The sequence below is a fragment of the Mchenga conophoros genome, linkage group LG18 (genome assembly GCF_057382185.1).
Source record: "Mchenga conophoros isolate Kocher_MC1m ecotype Shallow Benthic linkage group LG18, M_conophoros_male_GT1.1, whole genome shotgun sequence".
NCBI classification, from domain to species: Eukaryota; Metazoa; Chordata; class Actinopteri; order Cichliformes; family Cichlidae; genus Mchenga; species Mchenga conophoros.
The window spans coordinates 23,153,268-23,168,857 of NC_140543.1; the positions used below are offsets into that span (position 1 = coordinate 23,153,268).

Sequence of the window (15,590 nt, forward strand, 5' to 3'; positions counted from 1 at the left end):
CAGCGACCTAAATTGCCGCCGCTCGACATCACTCATATGCAAAGATGCGACGATAATTATACAATCAGACAACATCACATATCATTAAGGAACACGCTGAGGCAGAAAATCAATTTTGATCCATGTGCGCGGACAAAGTGAGGCGAGGTTTGTTTGTTTGTAAATTGTTTTTCTTTGATAAATTGCTTTCTCTGTGATCAGAGGAGCAGCGACTCAGAGAAAACAAACACAGACAGAACACTAATTAGGAGGGCGGTGCACGCACGCACACACACACACACACACACACACACACGCGCACGGATGCACACAAAGGAAGCAACCTCTGCCTCGTACAGTCGTTAGAGAAGCTATAGCAATCTATTCCCCATTCAAAAGGCAAACACTTTCAACAATAAATCAAACTAACACAAACTCTGTGTGCAATAAACAGATTTCACAATGCCAGATTCCAGAACGCATTTTCGATGTTTGGGTGATTTATAATGCACGCAGATGCACTATGAAAAGCATTTGACACGCTGTGCTGCTACAGCCGTCAAACACGTGCTCACATCAACGCTGATTTTTCTCTAAAGGCAGGCACTGCAGCACCCGCAGGTAAACACGACAAAACGTTCAAGTCGGGACCGGAATGACCTCAGATAGGATCGGCCGGTTTTGTTGGAAACAAATTTCAGCGTCTCAAAAGCACAAATCTCAGGGGAGAAGAAGTGGGCGAGGAGGGAGCGTCAAGGTTGCTGCCACGCGAGCATGAAAAATTCTCATGATGAAAGAAGCTCTGAAGTGCTTTCTTCTGTATGTGTGAGAGTGTGTGTGTGTGGGGAGGGGGATTCTTTGCTTCCCAGGAACATGTGGGGAAAAAAAGAAACTTTAGACCTTTATCTATTGATTAAATAAAAATCTTTCTCATTTGCCCTTTAATATCCTGGCAGGTGACCTTTCTCTGTGGTGACACATCTCGCCACCTTTTTCAACAAGGACCCCGAAACGCTTCTATAAATTGCAACCACAAAAAATACACAGAGAGCGGTGATTAAATTCCTTCAGGTCATGTGTTATTAGGATGGTGCTAACTGAACGGGAAGAAGTGAAAGCGAAGCCTCAGTGGCCCGTTGCCTCGACCGAAGCAGCTGTGTTGTTAGATCTCGCTCGGTAGGGGGTGGGAAGCAGCAAAATCTGTGTATTTACTTCAAAGTGAGGCTTTGGTTGGTTATGCTGGCGAGAAGAGAGCCAATTGCTTTACAAATGATCACTGTTAACCCACAGCATAACTTCTGAGAATCCGCTCTGAGCTCTAAACATTCAAGATTGATAAGGCAGATTTCTGTCATTTCTGTTTGTTCTGATGCTACTTTCTGCAGCTTGGCATGTGGATTGTGGGCGAGCGGAGATAATCAGATTTTGTCACACCGTGATGACTCAGCCGTGACTAAGCAGTGACTGTACTACCTGGGTAGAAGCCATTTTGATCTCAGAAACGACTAGAAGCTGCCAGGTATGTGTTGGCTGTGATGAGGAGGAAAACTTTCTCAATCTCGTCTGTGGGTTTCTACCAGGAATAAAACTGCCGGCATGAATATTTCATTTTCAAACGATGAGCAATCAAAAGTAGATTTTATCGTTCAGAACAAAAAGTGTTTCTTCAGGTGCCCGTGGAGGCGCACGCTGCCTACCGGGAGTCTGGAAGTTGATGCGTCTCATCTCCACGGGATCGGTCGGGTGATGGGCCATCATCTCGGCGTTGCTCAAAAGGCTCTTGGTTCCAGGTTCAGAGTCTTTGCGCTTACTGCTGAAACACCAGTGAGTCAAAAGAGCAATTAGCACATGCAAACAAACCGGGGACAGGAAAGCAGGCTCGGTACTGACACGTCATTAGCATGGCCGCTTGATTTGCGTAAACACAGCATTAACAGATACAGTGTTTAAGTCCTTGTACAAGTTCTTTGTACAGCATCTGGTATCTTGTAATTACTGTGGGTTAAAATGTACAAAGAGCTTGACATTGGTTTAATCTTACCTGTCAGGTTTGCTGCTTCCAGTGAAACGGGAGCATGGGCAGGAATAATTAGAGGAAGAAAGGGAAGGAAATGGACAGATTGTTAGAGAGGAAAATCAATATTTTGCATTAGCATTCAAATGCTTGAAGGCTTGCAGCAGATATCACAGGCTTACAGCAGGGTCAGACTGCTTGATGGCTGTCTGAGGAATGAACAAAATTTCCAAATTCATAGAGAATTTGGTGAATGTTGAGCTGTCGTGGAAGAGTATAACAGCAGGAGGTGCAACAAGGATATAAGCATAGTACCTGAGTGTGTATGCTTAATGTTGCTGCACTGTCTAAAACCCATCAGTGAGCCACACGGGCGCAGCTGGAACATGGATGATAAGTAATGGCACCGTCGTTTATCTTGACTCGAGTTTTGACACATAATCGCGCTGCTGTAAATACTCACTAGCAACCACAAATGTATTTTACTCTAGTTGCTGTAAATAGTCGCTGACACATATTTGTTTGCCAAAAAATACAGTCCCTAAATATTAGGGGTGCAATGATATTCGTATCGATATTGAACCGTTCGATACAGTGCTTTCGGTTCGGTACGCATATGTATCGAACAATACAACATTTGTAATTTATTTTATCAACTTTCCTTCTGACGATGCTGTCTGTGTGGAGCGCTCAGTGAATCTGCGTTCGACTACTCCGCCTAGGCTGCACTGTCAAGCGCAGATCCACTGAGCGCTCCACACAGACAGCATAGTCAGAAGGAAGAGCGCAGGGCAAGCTAGCGAGACAGAAGTTAAGCTCTCCTTGCAACAGGCAAATTGAACGTCATTCAGATCTGGCGTTTGGAATTATTTTGGTTTTCATGTGATGTATGACCCTGAAGGTAAGCGAGTCATGGACTAAAACAGTATGTTGGATGTGCCATGCAATGCTCAATTACATTGGTGTGAACTAGTGTGTTAGCGCAGTTAGCTCGTTAACGTGTTGGCCGTCTAGCCCCATGCACGGGCTATCAGGGGTAGCTCGTTAACGGAGATTTGCCGTGTTGTGGCGTTAAGGTCATTTTAACGAGGTTAACCTGAAAGCACTAGTGGGAACACAACGAATATGACTGCACATTTATGCCAACATCATCCTAGTGCAAAGACAAAAACAACAAGCATGCATGCTACAAACTTTACCCGAGTCATTTAGACAGCTGTTAGCACATGATTCTCCTTATGGGGACCTGATATGTTTAATATGCTGCTGAGAATATAGCCCAGAAGAAGCGGATAGTATAGCTGTTATTTTGGAAAGAGCCATTTCTCTGTAATAAACTCTCTTTTCCAAAGATGAGTGATTCCTCAATCAGATACAGGGCTTGCAATATCGCTAGCCTGACGTCCTGGGGCTAGAGATTTTTCCAGTCGGGCTACCAAAATCTATCTCTGCCCTGCCCGTCGGGCTATTGTAGGAAAAATATATGTCAATGCTTTTGCATTCTTTCAGAAATGTAGCTGGGTAATTATGTCATTGGCATCGGTGAGCCACTGTCAATATGTGACATATTGAAATCGCATTTGAATTTGCGCTTGTTTTTTGCTTTCACTTTGCAATCGCGTGAACTGTGTATAGAGAGCGACAGCACTGATCTGTGAGTGATGATAATTTGTGCACCAATTCCTCTGACATTGTCTTATTAATCGTTAGCTTACTATGCAAACATGACAAGTGAAATCTCCCGCAGCAAGCTTAAACATGTGAGAGGTTGATCGTGCAGAGAATCGCTGAGCTTATGTGAGTGCGTGTGTAAAAGCAGCAGGATATATATTTTAGTTCTGCTGAGCCAAATAAGACAGGTCAGGGTGAAGAAGTGACAGCCAAAGAAAAGCTTACCACAAAACGGAGAAGTTATGACAAATGAGACTATAAGGCAAAAAGAAAGTGCAGCTTTATGGTTTCATGGACAAAATAATTTCTGTGGCTGCGATATGATGAGCTAAATAACCAGGGCTGCACATAAGTGGTCCACAGGTACGCATTCGCTGTCAAAATAAAAAACACGCACAAGGGTTAGGGTTAAATTTAAAAACTTACTTTTGAGTTAAAATATATATTTATAATTTTAATAAATGACAAATTAAAAATGCATGAACATTTTATTTTGTATCGAGAAAATATCGAACCATGACACCAAAGTATCGAACCGAACCGAACCGTGAATTTTGTGTATCGTTGCACCCCTACTAAATATATAATGTATTATATGTGTGGGACATCTTCAAAGATTGACATATTCAGTTAGAATGAATATTCACAAACAGCGAGGCTGAAACACATGAAAAGATTTCTGCGCATTTCATGGAGTTTGATGTCATTGTGAAAAGTTTTGACTAAAGTCAGTCTTATCCTTGAAGAGTCATAATCAAAGCTGCTGTGGCATTTACCCAGTGTGACCAAGAGTGTGAGTTAGCGTCATGGTTGGAAAATTTGACATTTTATTTTTATGAAGTCCATCCCACTCACTTTTTGTACAGGAGGATGGCGATAACGATGCAGATGATGAAGACTACAGCCAGGACTGGTCCAACCACCCAGATCAGACCGTCACCTGCATCGAATGGCTGCGGGTCTGAGTCCGGGGCAATCACGCGGTCTGTGTACGGGCTGGCCACGTACATCTTCTGTAAAAAAAAACGTAAACGAAAAAACACCACAGAAGAAGATGATCACAAAATTGTGGACAGGCAGTGACAAAAAAGGGCATTTTATTTTTTTGTGTTTTACTTTGGTCTACCGTGAACACCTGAGACTAAATTCCAATTTGATGCACTCTCTATCTCTGTGGATTACTGCAGCAGGTGTGGATTAGGATCACCAGGAAAACTGGAGAGAACCTGAAAACCTGAGCCTGGTGTTTCCTCACAACAAATCCCCACATTCTTCAGGCTGAGTGAGATCTTCACTCCAATGCATCTCTGTTTGATTTGTGCCATTCAAAATACTGCTTCTCATCCATCCTGCTCCCGTAGTGAAAATACCGATGATAAGACTGGTTATTTTTAAAATTTATTTAACACTCTTTTGATGTATTTTGGCAAATATTTATTTATCAGCCTTCATTCTCTTGCTCTTTTTGTCATGTCATTCTAAAGACTATGACACAGAGAAGTAAGTGTAGAGTCGAATCGTTTGTTTTCTCCCTCAGGTTTTTCATTTTTTTTTGCAAAAGTAAAACAGGGTCAGTGTTTGCATTATTGCTGAGCTGTTGCAGTGGATTGCATTAGACTGAAAACATGTCCGTATAATTGTGATCAGTCATATAATGTGCAGGCATTTGTGCCTTTATTTTTCCTCAGCATTTTAGACAGTAGCTCAAAAAAATGTACCTAACCTTACTGTTGCTCGAACTGTTGCTTTTTATTAGTTCTGCAGAAGTTTGGAAGAGCATCCCCTGAGCTAGAAGGGATCCAATAATGAAAAAAATCTAATATAAAGACCCTAGTCTAATTTTAAGTTGTATATTTATGTCTATTCCAGTTTGAATGCACATACATAGCAGGGGTGCATGAGGCAATATTTCTTCCACTGCCACAGCGGGTACACTCACTCTTTATTAGCAGTGGTGATGGAAGTATGTGAGGGTTATTGCCTTTTGCTTACAACACTTTGACTGATGGGCATTTTATTGTTTTAGCAGCTCGGCCGTATTGATTACAATGTATAGTGACAGCCTGCAGGAGAGAAACGTGGACAGCCTGGAATGTGGGAGCAGTTTAAAAAAAACAAACAGGGAAAAGACATGTAAAGTAGTGTCTTTCATACCCCGGATGTGGAGTTCAGCTCAGCCAGAATGAAGAAGACGTACTCCTGCCCTGGCTCTAGAGCTCGGTTCTCAAAGCCGCCATAGTCCAGCTGGTCCCCCAGGGTGAAGAAAGCCGGCAGGATGGCAGGTGTGAAACGGGCTGTGATGTAAGCCCGGCGCAAGTCCACCTGCTTCTGCTGTCGAGTATCCTTCTGCCTTTGACTGATGTCTTTTAACAGCTAAAAGAAAGAAAGAGAAAGAGAGAAAAGACACAGACAAGCAAAATAAGCCTCTCCAATAACTGTGACTAATGTTTAAAGACTGATATTGAATTAAAAAGGGTAAGCGTTGCCAGGAGTTCTCAGAGATAGGATTGTGTGTGTTTATAGGTCTTTTCCTCCTCGCAGGCTCAGACATCAGTGGGTGCTGTTATTGTTGTGGTTCTCACCTCCTCTAGGTCCATTTCGTCTGGACTCTTGAGGTGTCTGATGACGCCGCGGGGCCTTCGCAGCGGAACCACAACAACATAAATATTCCTGTAGGAGTGCAAGAGGACAAACAACATAACAACAGCTGCAGTTGCACAATAGCAAACTGTCTGTAACTATTTTCACTTTAGAGCAGTCATGTACTGTTATCATCAGTGCCCCATACTGTTACCGTGACTGTAATCACCAGACTTGAACACAGCAAGTCAGATGACTGTCACCCCTATATGACATGACAACGTTTTCAAGGCCTGTAAGAGCATCTAAGGCTCAGTCTTTCAGCCTTACTTGATGGGACTGCGATTCTCCAGTGATGGCAAGATAAGCGTCACGGTGGTCTCGGAGTCACGAGTGCGGTCGATCTCAGGGCGGCGGATGGTGATCGTTGGGGATGTCTTAGCAGAGATGCGATGGCGAAGGCCTCCAGGGTTCCCCTCAGGAGCAGTGATTTTAAAGTCGTAGCTCGTGTTAGGCTGAAGGTTTGGGATGACTGCCTTTCTCAAGCGAGCGTCCACCTCCATTTTCTGACGGTTATATTCAACCTGAAGGGTGGGAAAGAGTTGGTGAAGCTAATCTTTATGTTGTGTGCTGTTTAAATAGTCATTTAATGCTATAGAACTAAATTAAGGAACATTTGTAAAATGCCCTGAATAAAGTTTTTTGATGGGTTTGTTTGAGAGTTTGAACTAAAATTCCGTTCAGCTGCTCCCAAGGGGTCATCACAGCGGGGGGCTCTGCACATTCACTTCGGCAGATTTAGTTTTTTTTTTTTTTTTTTATACCAGATGCCCTTTCTGACGTTTTATTGGAGGAATGTGTGCTAAACTATTCTTAGCCAGGACCAGTGTAAACTAGGAGTTAGTAAACCTAGTCAGTTATTAGCAAGGGATATAATCCCAGTAAACCTCTTTTCTGGATTCAATAAATGAGATAATAAGTGCACTTTAAAGTGCTGGTAGATGGATTTTGCTATATTCAGTAAATGCTCAGTTTAATTGAACTTCTCATAGTCCAGAGAAATTCCACATGAATGCCTGTGGGTAGATCTGTGGGTGTATTATTGTGTCGGGGTCATGCATGCTAAAAATATTTTAAAAATGAGTCAGCAGCTCATAAGTGTTTTTAAATTTCACATTTTTTATTTGATCAATCTTGGATTTAAAAAAATATTGCCTGTTTTGCTTTTTATTTGTGTTCTTTTTATATATTAATTTTATACATTTTTATTAGATCTGTCTTACTCAGTATTTCACGCTTTATTTAAATAGTTTCTATCCTCTTTCCTGTCATACATTTTTTCTGCATGTCTGAGATGTTGTTTGTCCTACAATGTGCTGATCTGTAATTAACTCTTGCTATTTAAAATGCACTCTATAATTTCCAAAAACTTGACCCAAATAAAGCTGAGTATTATAATCTTAAGGATCCCACAGATGTTAAAACATTAGAGTTTTACGTAACACAATGAGGCACTGCACGTGCCATTCAACATACAGTAAAGCGATAGGGGTTGCTAGTCTCTGGAAACTCCCAGGTAAGAAGAACGCTGGTCTCAGTGGCCAGATTGACCGAAAAATTCCTCGGCACATCTGGGAAGTGAAGAAACAAACAGGCAGAGAGTCACTCGTGATGAAGCGTTTTATTAAAATCGCGGCATCCTCTGCTTTTCTCGACCTGTAAAAATGGAGAACAGCCCGGTCAGTTGATGAGGAGGGGGAAAGACATGATGGTTAGGAGGATAGGCAGGTGATGAGGAAAGTGGATGGCAAGAGTAATAAGTACAAGTAAGAGACAGACTGGCTGCAGAAATGTGACATGCCACGTTGTTAGAGTGTAAGGTTGTGTTTGTTAGACTCAGACTTCAGCAAAGCCTTTGGAAAAGGTGGTAGTGAAGGTCTATCAGATAAAAAAAGCTTACCTGCAGATACAGCGCCAGATGCCGGTTTTCGCTTCAAATCAGACCGAACACTTACCTTCGCTATTAGATACTGTATATCCGAGCCCTGTATTGACTTTTACCTGAGGGTTTGTGATAAGCAGTGCTCTTGAAGCAAACATCCATTAACATTCAGCCTGCTTCCATTGGTGGTGAAGGGTAGGTGATGAAGGTATAAGTGAGTGAGTGGAGGAGATTGGGGAGAGTAGTTGTGTCCTGCACTTTGCAGTTCTCATCCTCTCTGAGGTGCACTGGTGAGAGGCAGACCTGTAAGAACTGGCCCAGACTTCATTAAGTTTAGTGTTTTTGGAGTGAAATCCACAGTAAGGGGAGATGTGAAGTTGAACCAGCGCTTAGAAAGGTGTTCCTGAGGCCGGAGGCCAGCCCTACCTGTTTCCAAGGACAGGGTGAGGTGCACCAGTAGTGGGCTGAAGGGGCCCGGCCCTGCCTTGTTGTGGGCTCTGAGCTGCACCTCGTAAGCTTTGCTGTGATTGAGGCCCAGGATGGTGTAGCTCGACTCACTTGCTGGTAGCGCTATCAGCCGTGGACGAGCAAAGGGGGTTGGAAAAGCGGAGGGGCCAGGGTCAGCAGAGGGTTGGGTGTGTGCAGCCTCTTTGTAGGCTAGAGTGTACTCTGTAATCACACCGTTGCTCTCCTCTGGGGTTGGGGGCAGCCAGGACAACTGCAGGGAGCAGCAAGTGACATTAACAAAGTCAGATATTTTGGGGTATCCCACGGGAGGAAAAATAGGGACTGTTATTTCCTGCTGGACTACATCTCCATAGCCTGCTCGGCTCTTTGCGGCGAGCACAAAGATGTAGGAGGAGCCTGGGGAGAGGTCTCTCGCAGTGAAGTTTCTCTCACGATTTGTGAAATCCACCGTGGTGTCTAAAGAGCTATTCTTCAGGCCAAACTGTAGGCGGTAGCCCTGGATTTCCACCGGGGCCCCCCGGCTATCAGAGCATTCCAGCGGAGGAGCCCACCGCACCACAACTGACGGGCTCGATCCCAGACGCACCCAAAGGGAGGGGGGACCAGGCACTGCAGACAACAGCGTAGGCAGCAGAAAAAAAGAAAATGAATAGAGATAAACATATATCACGCAAATACAGAAGAATTAGAATTGATTGTCGGCTTATTTATTGCCATCTCCTGGCGCAGCTTACTGTACGATCAATTCTTGAGTATGCTACTAAATCTGGGGCACTGAAATGTATACTTGACATATGCTTACCAATCCCCGGGGTCTGCACCAGCTTGGCTTTGCTGTGTGCTCCATCCCCTTTGGTGGTGTATGCTGCCACAGAGACAGAGTACAAAGTCTCTGCTTTCAGATCTCCTAAAATCAGCTCCTGCGGGAGAAAACACAAAATACCACCATCAAATACTGCAAACTCACTCCTTTCAATCTTAGAAAAAAAAAGACACTATTTATTGATTTATTCCCCTTTTTTGGGGAAGAACTGTGCATCAGCAAAAAAAAAAAAAGAAAAGAAGAAAACTTACATAAGAGTTGATAATTAAATCTGTGGTCTATTAGCAGCATAGCGCTGTATGCATTAATAATTGGTTCATTTATAATGAGAAGAGGACGGGTAGTCTGCACTCACATATTGAGTCGCGTCATCCTCCTCCATCTTATCCCACAGACGAGACACACCCCACAGGCAGCCGAGACGGATGAGAGAAGGAGTGAGTCAAAGGAGCGGAGGAGAAAGGGAGGATGAATATAACAAATGAACACCATTTAATCATTTATATATTTAGCTATGCTGTCACCTGAGACTCGTCCAATAAGAGGTCTTTGATCCGGGGAAGGTTGCGTGATTCACCGCTCTCTGCCTGGCTGAAATGCACCTGGTAGCCACGGATCTGGCCTTGCCGTAACCGTGGCAACACTGGGCGCCACGTGACTCGGAGAGCCGAGGAGTTCAGCGGCTGGACATCCACCTGACGAGGGGCTGCGCCGGGAACTGAGCACACGTGTGGAATTAATTAAGTGACCAAAGTTCTAGCCAGTAAATAATCAACTTAGCAGTCAATAACGTTTAGGTCTGATCTGCGGCTCTCACGCTCACCGTCCTCGTCTGTTCTGCAGAGCACAGCAGGGCTGCTGGGTCCAGTCCCCTCTGCGGTGGAGGCTGCAATAGTGATGTTGTACCAACTCCATTTCTCCAGCCCCTCTACCACTGTCTGCCCCTGCTGGGCCGGGATAGGAAGGTCTTTCACCTCCGGACCCAGACCTCCACCTCCTGCCCCAGAAACTTTCTGGTATCTCAGCTCATAACCTGCCAACTCGCCATTCTGGCCCTCCATTGGAGGAGGCCCCCAACTTACTCTCAGCGAGGTGGAGCTGGCACTCTCGCAGGACACACCCTCTGGTGCGGCTGAGGGCTCTGATTGGACAAAGGGCAAGCAGGGCAATTGGCAAAGAGTTTAGGAGAGATGACCCGGGAGAAGGGAAAATACAAGCAAAAGGACAGGAGATAAGGATAAAAAAGGAAACAATGAGAAACTAAGGTAAACTGAACTGAAAGAGATAACACTGGGACAAACCTGAATTGGGCAAAAAAAGGGGGAGCAACCACATAATGTAAAAGCATAATGTTAGCCTGAGAGCCTAATGAAATAAACCAAAGACAAGAGTATCGACCCTAAGTGGACAACTTAATTATACCCAAGGAGAATGTGCATCCAGCAGTCAATGATTATATCTTATCCCCTGGCTATAGGTAGTGCCAAAAAAGGCTCGAGATTTATGAATGAAAAACAGATAAATGTCTGTTCTCTTTCAAAAAAATGGGGATGCACAGCTAGCTGCACGACAGCACAGACACATGTATACATTTCACATGACCAGCCGGCTAATCCTCGAGTCCTCAAGACGGTAGGGTGGTGTGAGATTTTTCACTGTGGCTGACTAGAGAAAGGTCTTACACATCGCAGCAGGAGATAAAAAAAAAAAACAAACAAACCACTAAACCAGATCTCATACGGTGCTGAAAGGATTTAGGAGGCAGGTAAAGGAGAAAAAAACAAAAGAAAAAAAAAACACAAAACAAAATCTGAGATCCCGGAGGGGAAAAAAGGAGCTAAGACAGGAAATTGAAAGTCAAGCTAGAATGATGAATTGCAGACACTGAATCAGACAGAGGCTTGGATATTTACTGTCACAGACATGAGTGCAGAAACAGAAATCACGAAAAGACACCACAGATTTACGAATCACAGATATAGCTCAACCAATATAATGTCATTTAAGTAAGACACACACACACAAACAAAGGCGGGCATGTCCGAGGTCCAGGCTTGTGCGTGTGTGTGTGGGAGTGTAATAGTCATGGCTGACAGGTTCAAGTATCTATCCACTCAGCCATACAGCCACTGTTCTGTTGGCCTCGGGGGACAATCTAGATGTGCACCAAAGCTTGGCGATAAGAAAGCGCACATAACCTCCCTGGGAAATTAATGCATGAAATAGTCTGCTTATCTAGCACCTTCCCTTTTTCCAAATATCACCCCCCCCCAACATCCTCTGGTACACAACCTTGGTTACTCTTTCCGTTTGGGAGTAAAGAGAGAAGAGAACCCCACTAAACGCAGTCTGATGGGTGACTGCAAGTACTTACCACTTAAAGGAAAACGGCGCGGTGAACTGCGGGGCTTTTCATATCGACTTTATAAATTCTTTTCCTTGTACCATTTTTCTGTTATCCTTTCTTGAGAGCAGATATGAAATAACTTGGTGTCAGAACAAAATGGTGGAACTCATTTAACTCTTATTGGCTAAGAGTGATTGCACAAAAATAGAAAAAAACCCAAAGAAATCAGAGAAAAGGAGACAAGGGAGAGAATCTAAGCTCAGCGTGGGTAAAATACAGACTGGCCAGCACTTACCTGTCAACATAGCAGGCTACCCGCCATCCTTTAATGCTCCTGACCACTGGCTGCTAGCCAATAAGTGGCAGACAGTTGCACCCTTTCAAAGACATTAGACACTGATAGAGTGGAAAGAGTGAAAAGAGGGCAAAGGAAAGGAAGAGTGAAACATTAATCGGTGCTCCATCTCCATCTGTCATGATGTTTTGGCTGTGCGAGAAAGAGAGAGGCTGAGGGGTGGAAGAAAGGCACGGTCAAACAGAGATGGATGGGTTGGAGGAGGGGGTGGGGCTGGACGTATGGGTTGATAAACGAGACACATGGAGAGATGCAGAGACGGCTTCCAGGTTTTACCAGGCCGGGAGCTGAGGGAAATGTACCGCTACGAGCTGTGTGTGAGAGCGTTTGGAGGACAACATGTTTCCAAGATATTCGCGGCACAATACATTAAATAAATAAACACAATAGAATTTGAATTTGTGGGATATGCGTTGGTGTGTGCAGGAACACTGTGTGAATCCGGCTCAGTCGAGACGTACTGGCTTGTGATGTCCTCTGCACCAGTTCGTTAGTGAAAGCGCCGATGCCTTTGCTTGAGATGGCAGCCAGGGAGAAGGAGTACTCGGTGTTCGCTTTGAGACCCTCCACAGTGTAAGAATTCCTGGGCCCGAAGGTCAGCTTCTCCTGTGAGAGAGAAGAGAGGGGAGCAGAGAGGTGCGACGATGAGGGAGGGGGGGAGATGAGAAGAGTAAAAAGAGAGACATTAGAGAAGAGCTGGAGAAGAGAAGTTGACCGAGAGTGCGACCACTAGACACAAGGGTGCAGGACTTTGGGGTTAATCTTTTAAAAAATCTTCTTTTATCTCCCTTTCAAGCCTTTGTCTTGATAAGAAATCCACTCAGCAGGTGGATTTATTAAAAAAACAGACTAAGAGGTCTTACCAAGCTGCCAAACTTGACAGGTTTGTAGAGGAGCTCATAGTTGACGATTTTCTCTTTGTTGTGGACAGGCTCCCAGGTCAGCTCTATGCTCGTGTCTGTCACTTTACCCACTTTAAACTTGCTTGGCTGGCCAGGGACTGCAAGGAACAGGACAAAACACACTCAAATAAGACCTTGGCTTACAGCAGTACTAATACTTGGTTTTGCACTATTCATAAAGATTATTTATTATATGTATAACTCTGTTTCATTGAGTCATTCAAATGCAATGAATATTTTTTTGATAATGTATTCATCATTATTATTGGTAATTGTGCTAGAAAGACTTCAATTTAGACAAAGGTTTTAAAAAATGTACTTAAACCCAACCTAATTACTAATCATTTAAGTACTAACCCTTAAACATCTAATCATAAATCAGATTCTTACATATACTTTCATTTCTTTATGTGTCAGAAACTGTTAGAGACTAAAAGTGGAGCAGAAGTAAAAGTGCCACAGAAATTTAACCAGCAATACCGTCGCAGTTTTTTTTATTTTGTCATCTCTTTTCACCTCCCATCATATAAACCTAGCAGCTTCTCAGGAGCTGTCACGGTGACACAATCAGCACCGGGGCATGAGGGATATTTCTCGCTGTTAATCCCTGTTTCCTTCACATAAATCTCCACACTTCGGTCCCGGCTGGTAGAATTTATTCACTTTGAAGAAGTCATATGTTCTGACAGGTCAAACTTTCACAGTGGCTTGCTACTCAAACTTTACATAAGCTCCTCGAATAAGCTCCTGAGCGGTTTGTATACTTGCACATAATCACGAGTACTTACTCATTTGTGCTCTGCTGCACATGCTCGTCTGAAAAAATAACCATTACTCATCCACACATAAGTAAATGCAAATGGCTACTTAGCCGTTATCAATGCACTAGCATGCGGGCTAAATTTATTCTCTTTCACGAACGTCTACCGATGATTATGTCGATGCACGGTCGCGCACTAACCTCCACGCAAGACTTTAACGTGGACGGGGTCTGAGAAGGGTCCGTCCCCAACGGAGGTGAAGGCGAGGACCTGGATGGTGTAGGTCTCTGAGGTTACCAGGTTCTGAATGGTAGTGAGCACACTATCCTGGACGTTATGAATCTGCCACTCGTTTATAGGCCGGGACGGATCCATGGTGTAGTACACACGATAGCCTTTCACCTACAAAACATAGCAAAAGGAAAGCCACCCAGTGAATCGTGCGGACAAGTTTGTTTTGATTGGGACTGGATTTTAAGGTAATCGGGGACTGGGATGCATTACGTGACTTTCACCTAATCCCACTGTCCTACAACCGGGGTAATCCATAATGCCATCTTTTAACACAACAAGAATTTACGGCAGCCAAGGTCATCGTGTCTGAATTATTGTTTGACTTCAGGCCAGATGGTCCAACAGATTACTGTTTCCTAGAGGTCACTGTCATAAGGTGCAGTTTTACATTTCGTCCTGATAAAGCTTCAATAAAATAAATAAATAATACTGTGGATGCCATCAGATTGTAGCATTTAAAATGTGATCACGATATTCCTCGTCTGTGGGATTAGTTTATGGGTAGTACAAAGTATAGCTCTCCTGTTATTACTCTTTAATATCCATAATCCTCATATGCACTCAGTTTCAGTCTTGTACTTTTATGGACCTACGGTGCAGGTTGGTAGGCTTGAAAAAGGAAACAGGCCTCTGGAGGGAGCGCTCTGTACTTAGAGAGGACTGTCCAATTACCCTTTCCTTCTTTAGAGAGAAGAGCACAGGGAGACATCTATCTATCTATCTATCTATCTATCTATCTATCTATCTATCTATCTATCTGTCCATCGGTCCGTCCTCTCTGTTACAGAACACAAAGCACAAAAATGAAGGACTTTTTCTGCTGGGTATCTGAGGTCTCGGTGCAGGCATTCACCACCCTTTTGAGAACATTTTTCAGGTTGACAGCTGGAGAAGCATGCCAGCAGATAAAAGGAAATGTAAAAATGTGTGTTTTCCTCTACTGATAACAGATCAAACAGGGCTGTTCCAATCCTCATCTCACCTGTCCATTGGGCTCTTCCGGTTCTTCCCAGCGGACCATCACAGTGTTCTCAGAGATAATGTGAGCTTGGACGTTTCGCGGCGGGCTGGCGGGGGCTTGCTCTCCCGTACGAGCCTCCACGCGAGCGGACGGGGGCCCCTGGCCGATGGTATTATAGGCTGAAACTCTGATTTCGTACTCTGTGTTGGGGTAGAGCCCCCCGATGCTGTAGCGGGTGGTGGTGATGCTGTCCACTGTCTCATACTTGCTGTCGGGCCCTTTGGCTCGGTACTGAATGATGTAGTAGGAGACGGGGTCGGGGTTGCCAGAGTCCCATGTGATGGTCACACTGGTGGCTGTGGTCTCGGTGACAATGGGCGTGCCGGGAGGCTTTGGTAAAGCTGGGGATTAGAGTGGCAGCAGGTGATTTAAACGTTTGAAAAAAGAAAAATACTCTCTTGGTCTCAGTGTTGAAATTACATTTTATATTTAG

The 15,590-nt window shown here is 44.1% G+C and overlaps 1 protein-coding gene across 1 annotated transcript in view; it reads right to left on the reverse strand.

Annotated features, from left to right (window-relative positions):
- Positions 1 to 15,590, reverse strand: part of LOC146553785 (receptor-type tyrosine-protein phosphatase S-like) — a 71,207-nt gene that overhangs the window by 12,535 nt on the left and 43,082 nt on the right. Inside the window, exons 9-24 of the mRNA XM_085254620.1 lie at positions 15,119 to 15,498; positions 14,043 to 14,244; positions 13,043 to 13,179; positions 12,641 to 12,785; positions 10,301 to 10,618; positions 10,002 to 10,195; positions 9,833 to 9,859; positions 9,457 to 9,574; positions 8,613 to 9,263; positions 7,781 to 7,875; positions 6,575 to 6,828; positions 6,247 to 6,334; positions 5,819 to 6,037; positions 4,520 to 4,677; positions 2,021 to 2,035; positions 1,677 to 1,789 (exon numbers count right to left, since the gene is read on the reverse strand). Coding sequence (XP_085110746.1) covers positions 1,677 to 1,789; positions 2,021 to 2,035; positions 4,520 to 4,677; positions 5,819 to 6,037; positions 6,247 to 6,334; positions 6,575 to 6,828; positions 7,781 to 7,875; positions 8,613 to 9,263; positions 9,457 to 9,574; positions 9,833 to 9,859; positions 10,002 to 10,195; positions 10,301 to 10,618; positions 12,641 to 12,785; positions 13,043 to 13,179; positions 14,043 to 14,244; positions 15,119 to 15,498 — 3,114 coding nt within the window. The remainder of the gene's footprint in view (positions 1 to 1,676; positions 1,790 to 2,020; positions 2,036 to 4,519; positions 4,678 to 5,818; positions 6,038 to 6,246; positions 6,335 to 6,574; positions 6,829 to 7,780; positions 7,876 to 8,612; positions 9,264 to 9,456; positions 9,575 to 9,832; positions 9,860 to 10,001; positions 10,196 to 10,300; positions 10,619 to 12,640; positions 12,786 to 13,042; positions 13,180 to 14,042; positions 14,245 to 15,118; positions 15,499 to 15,590) is intronic.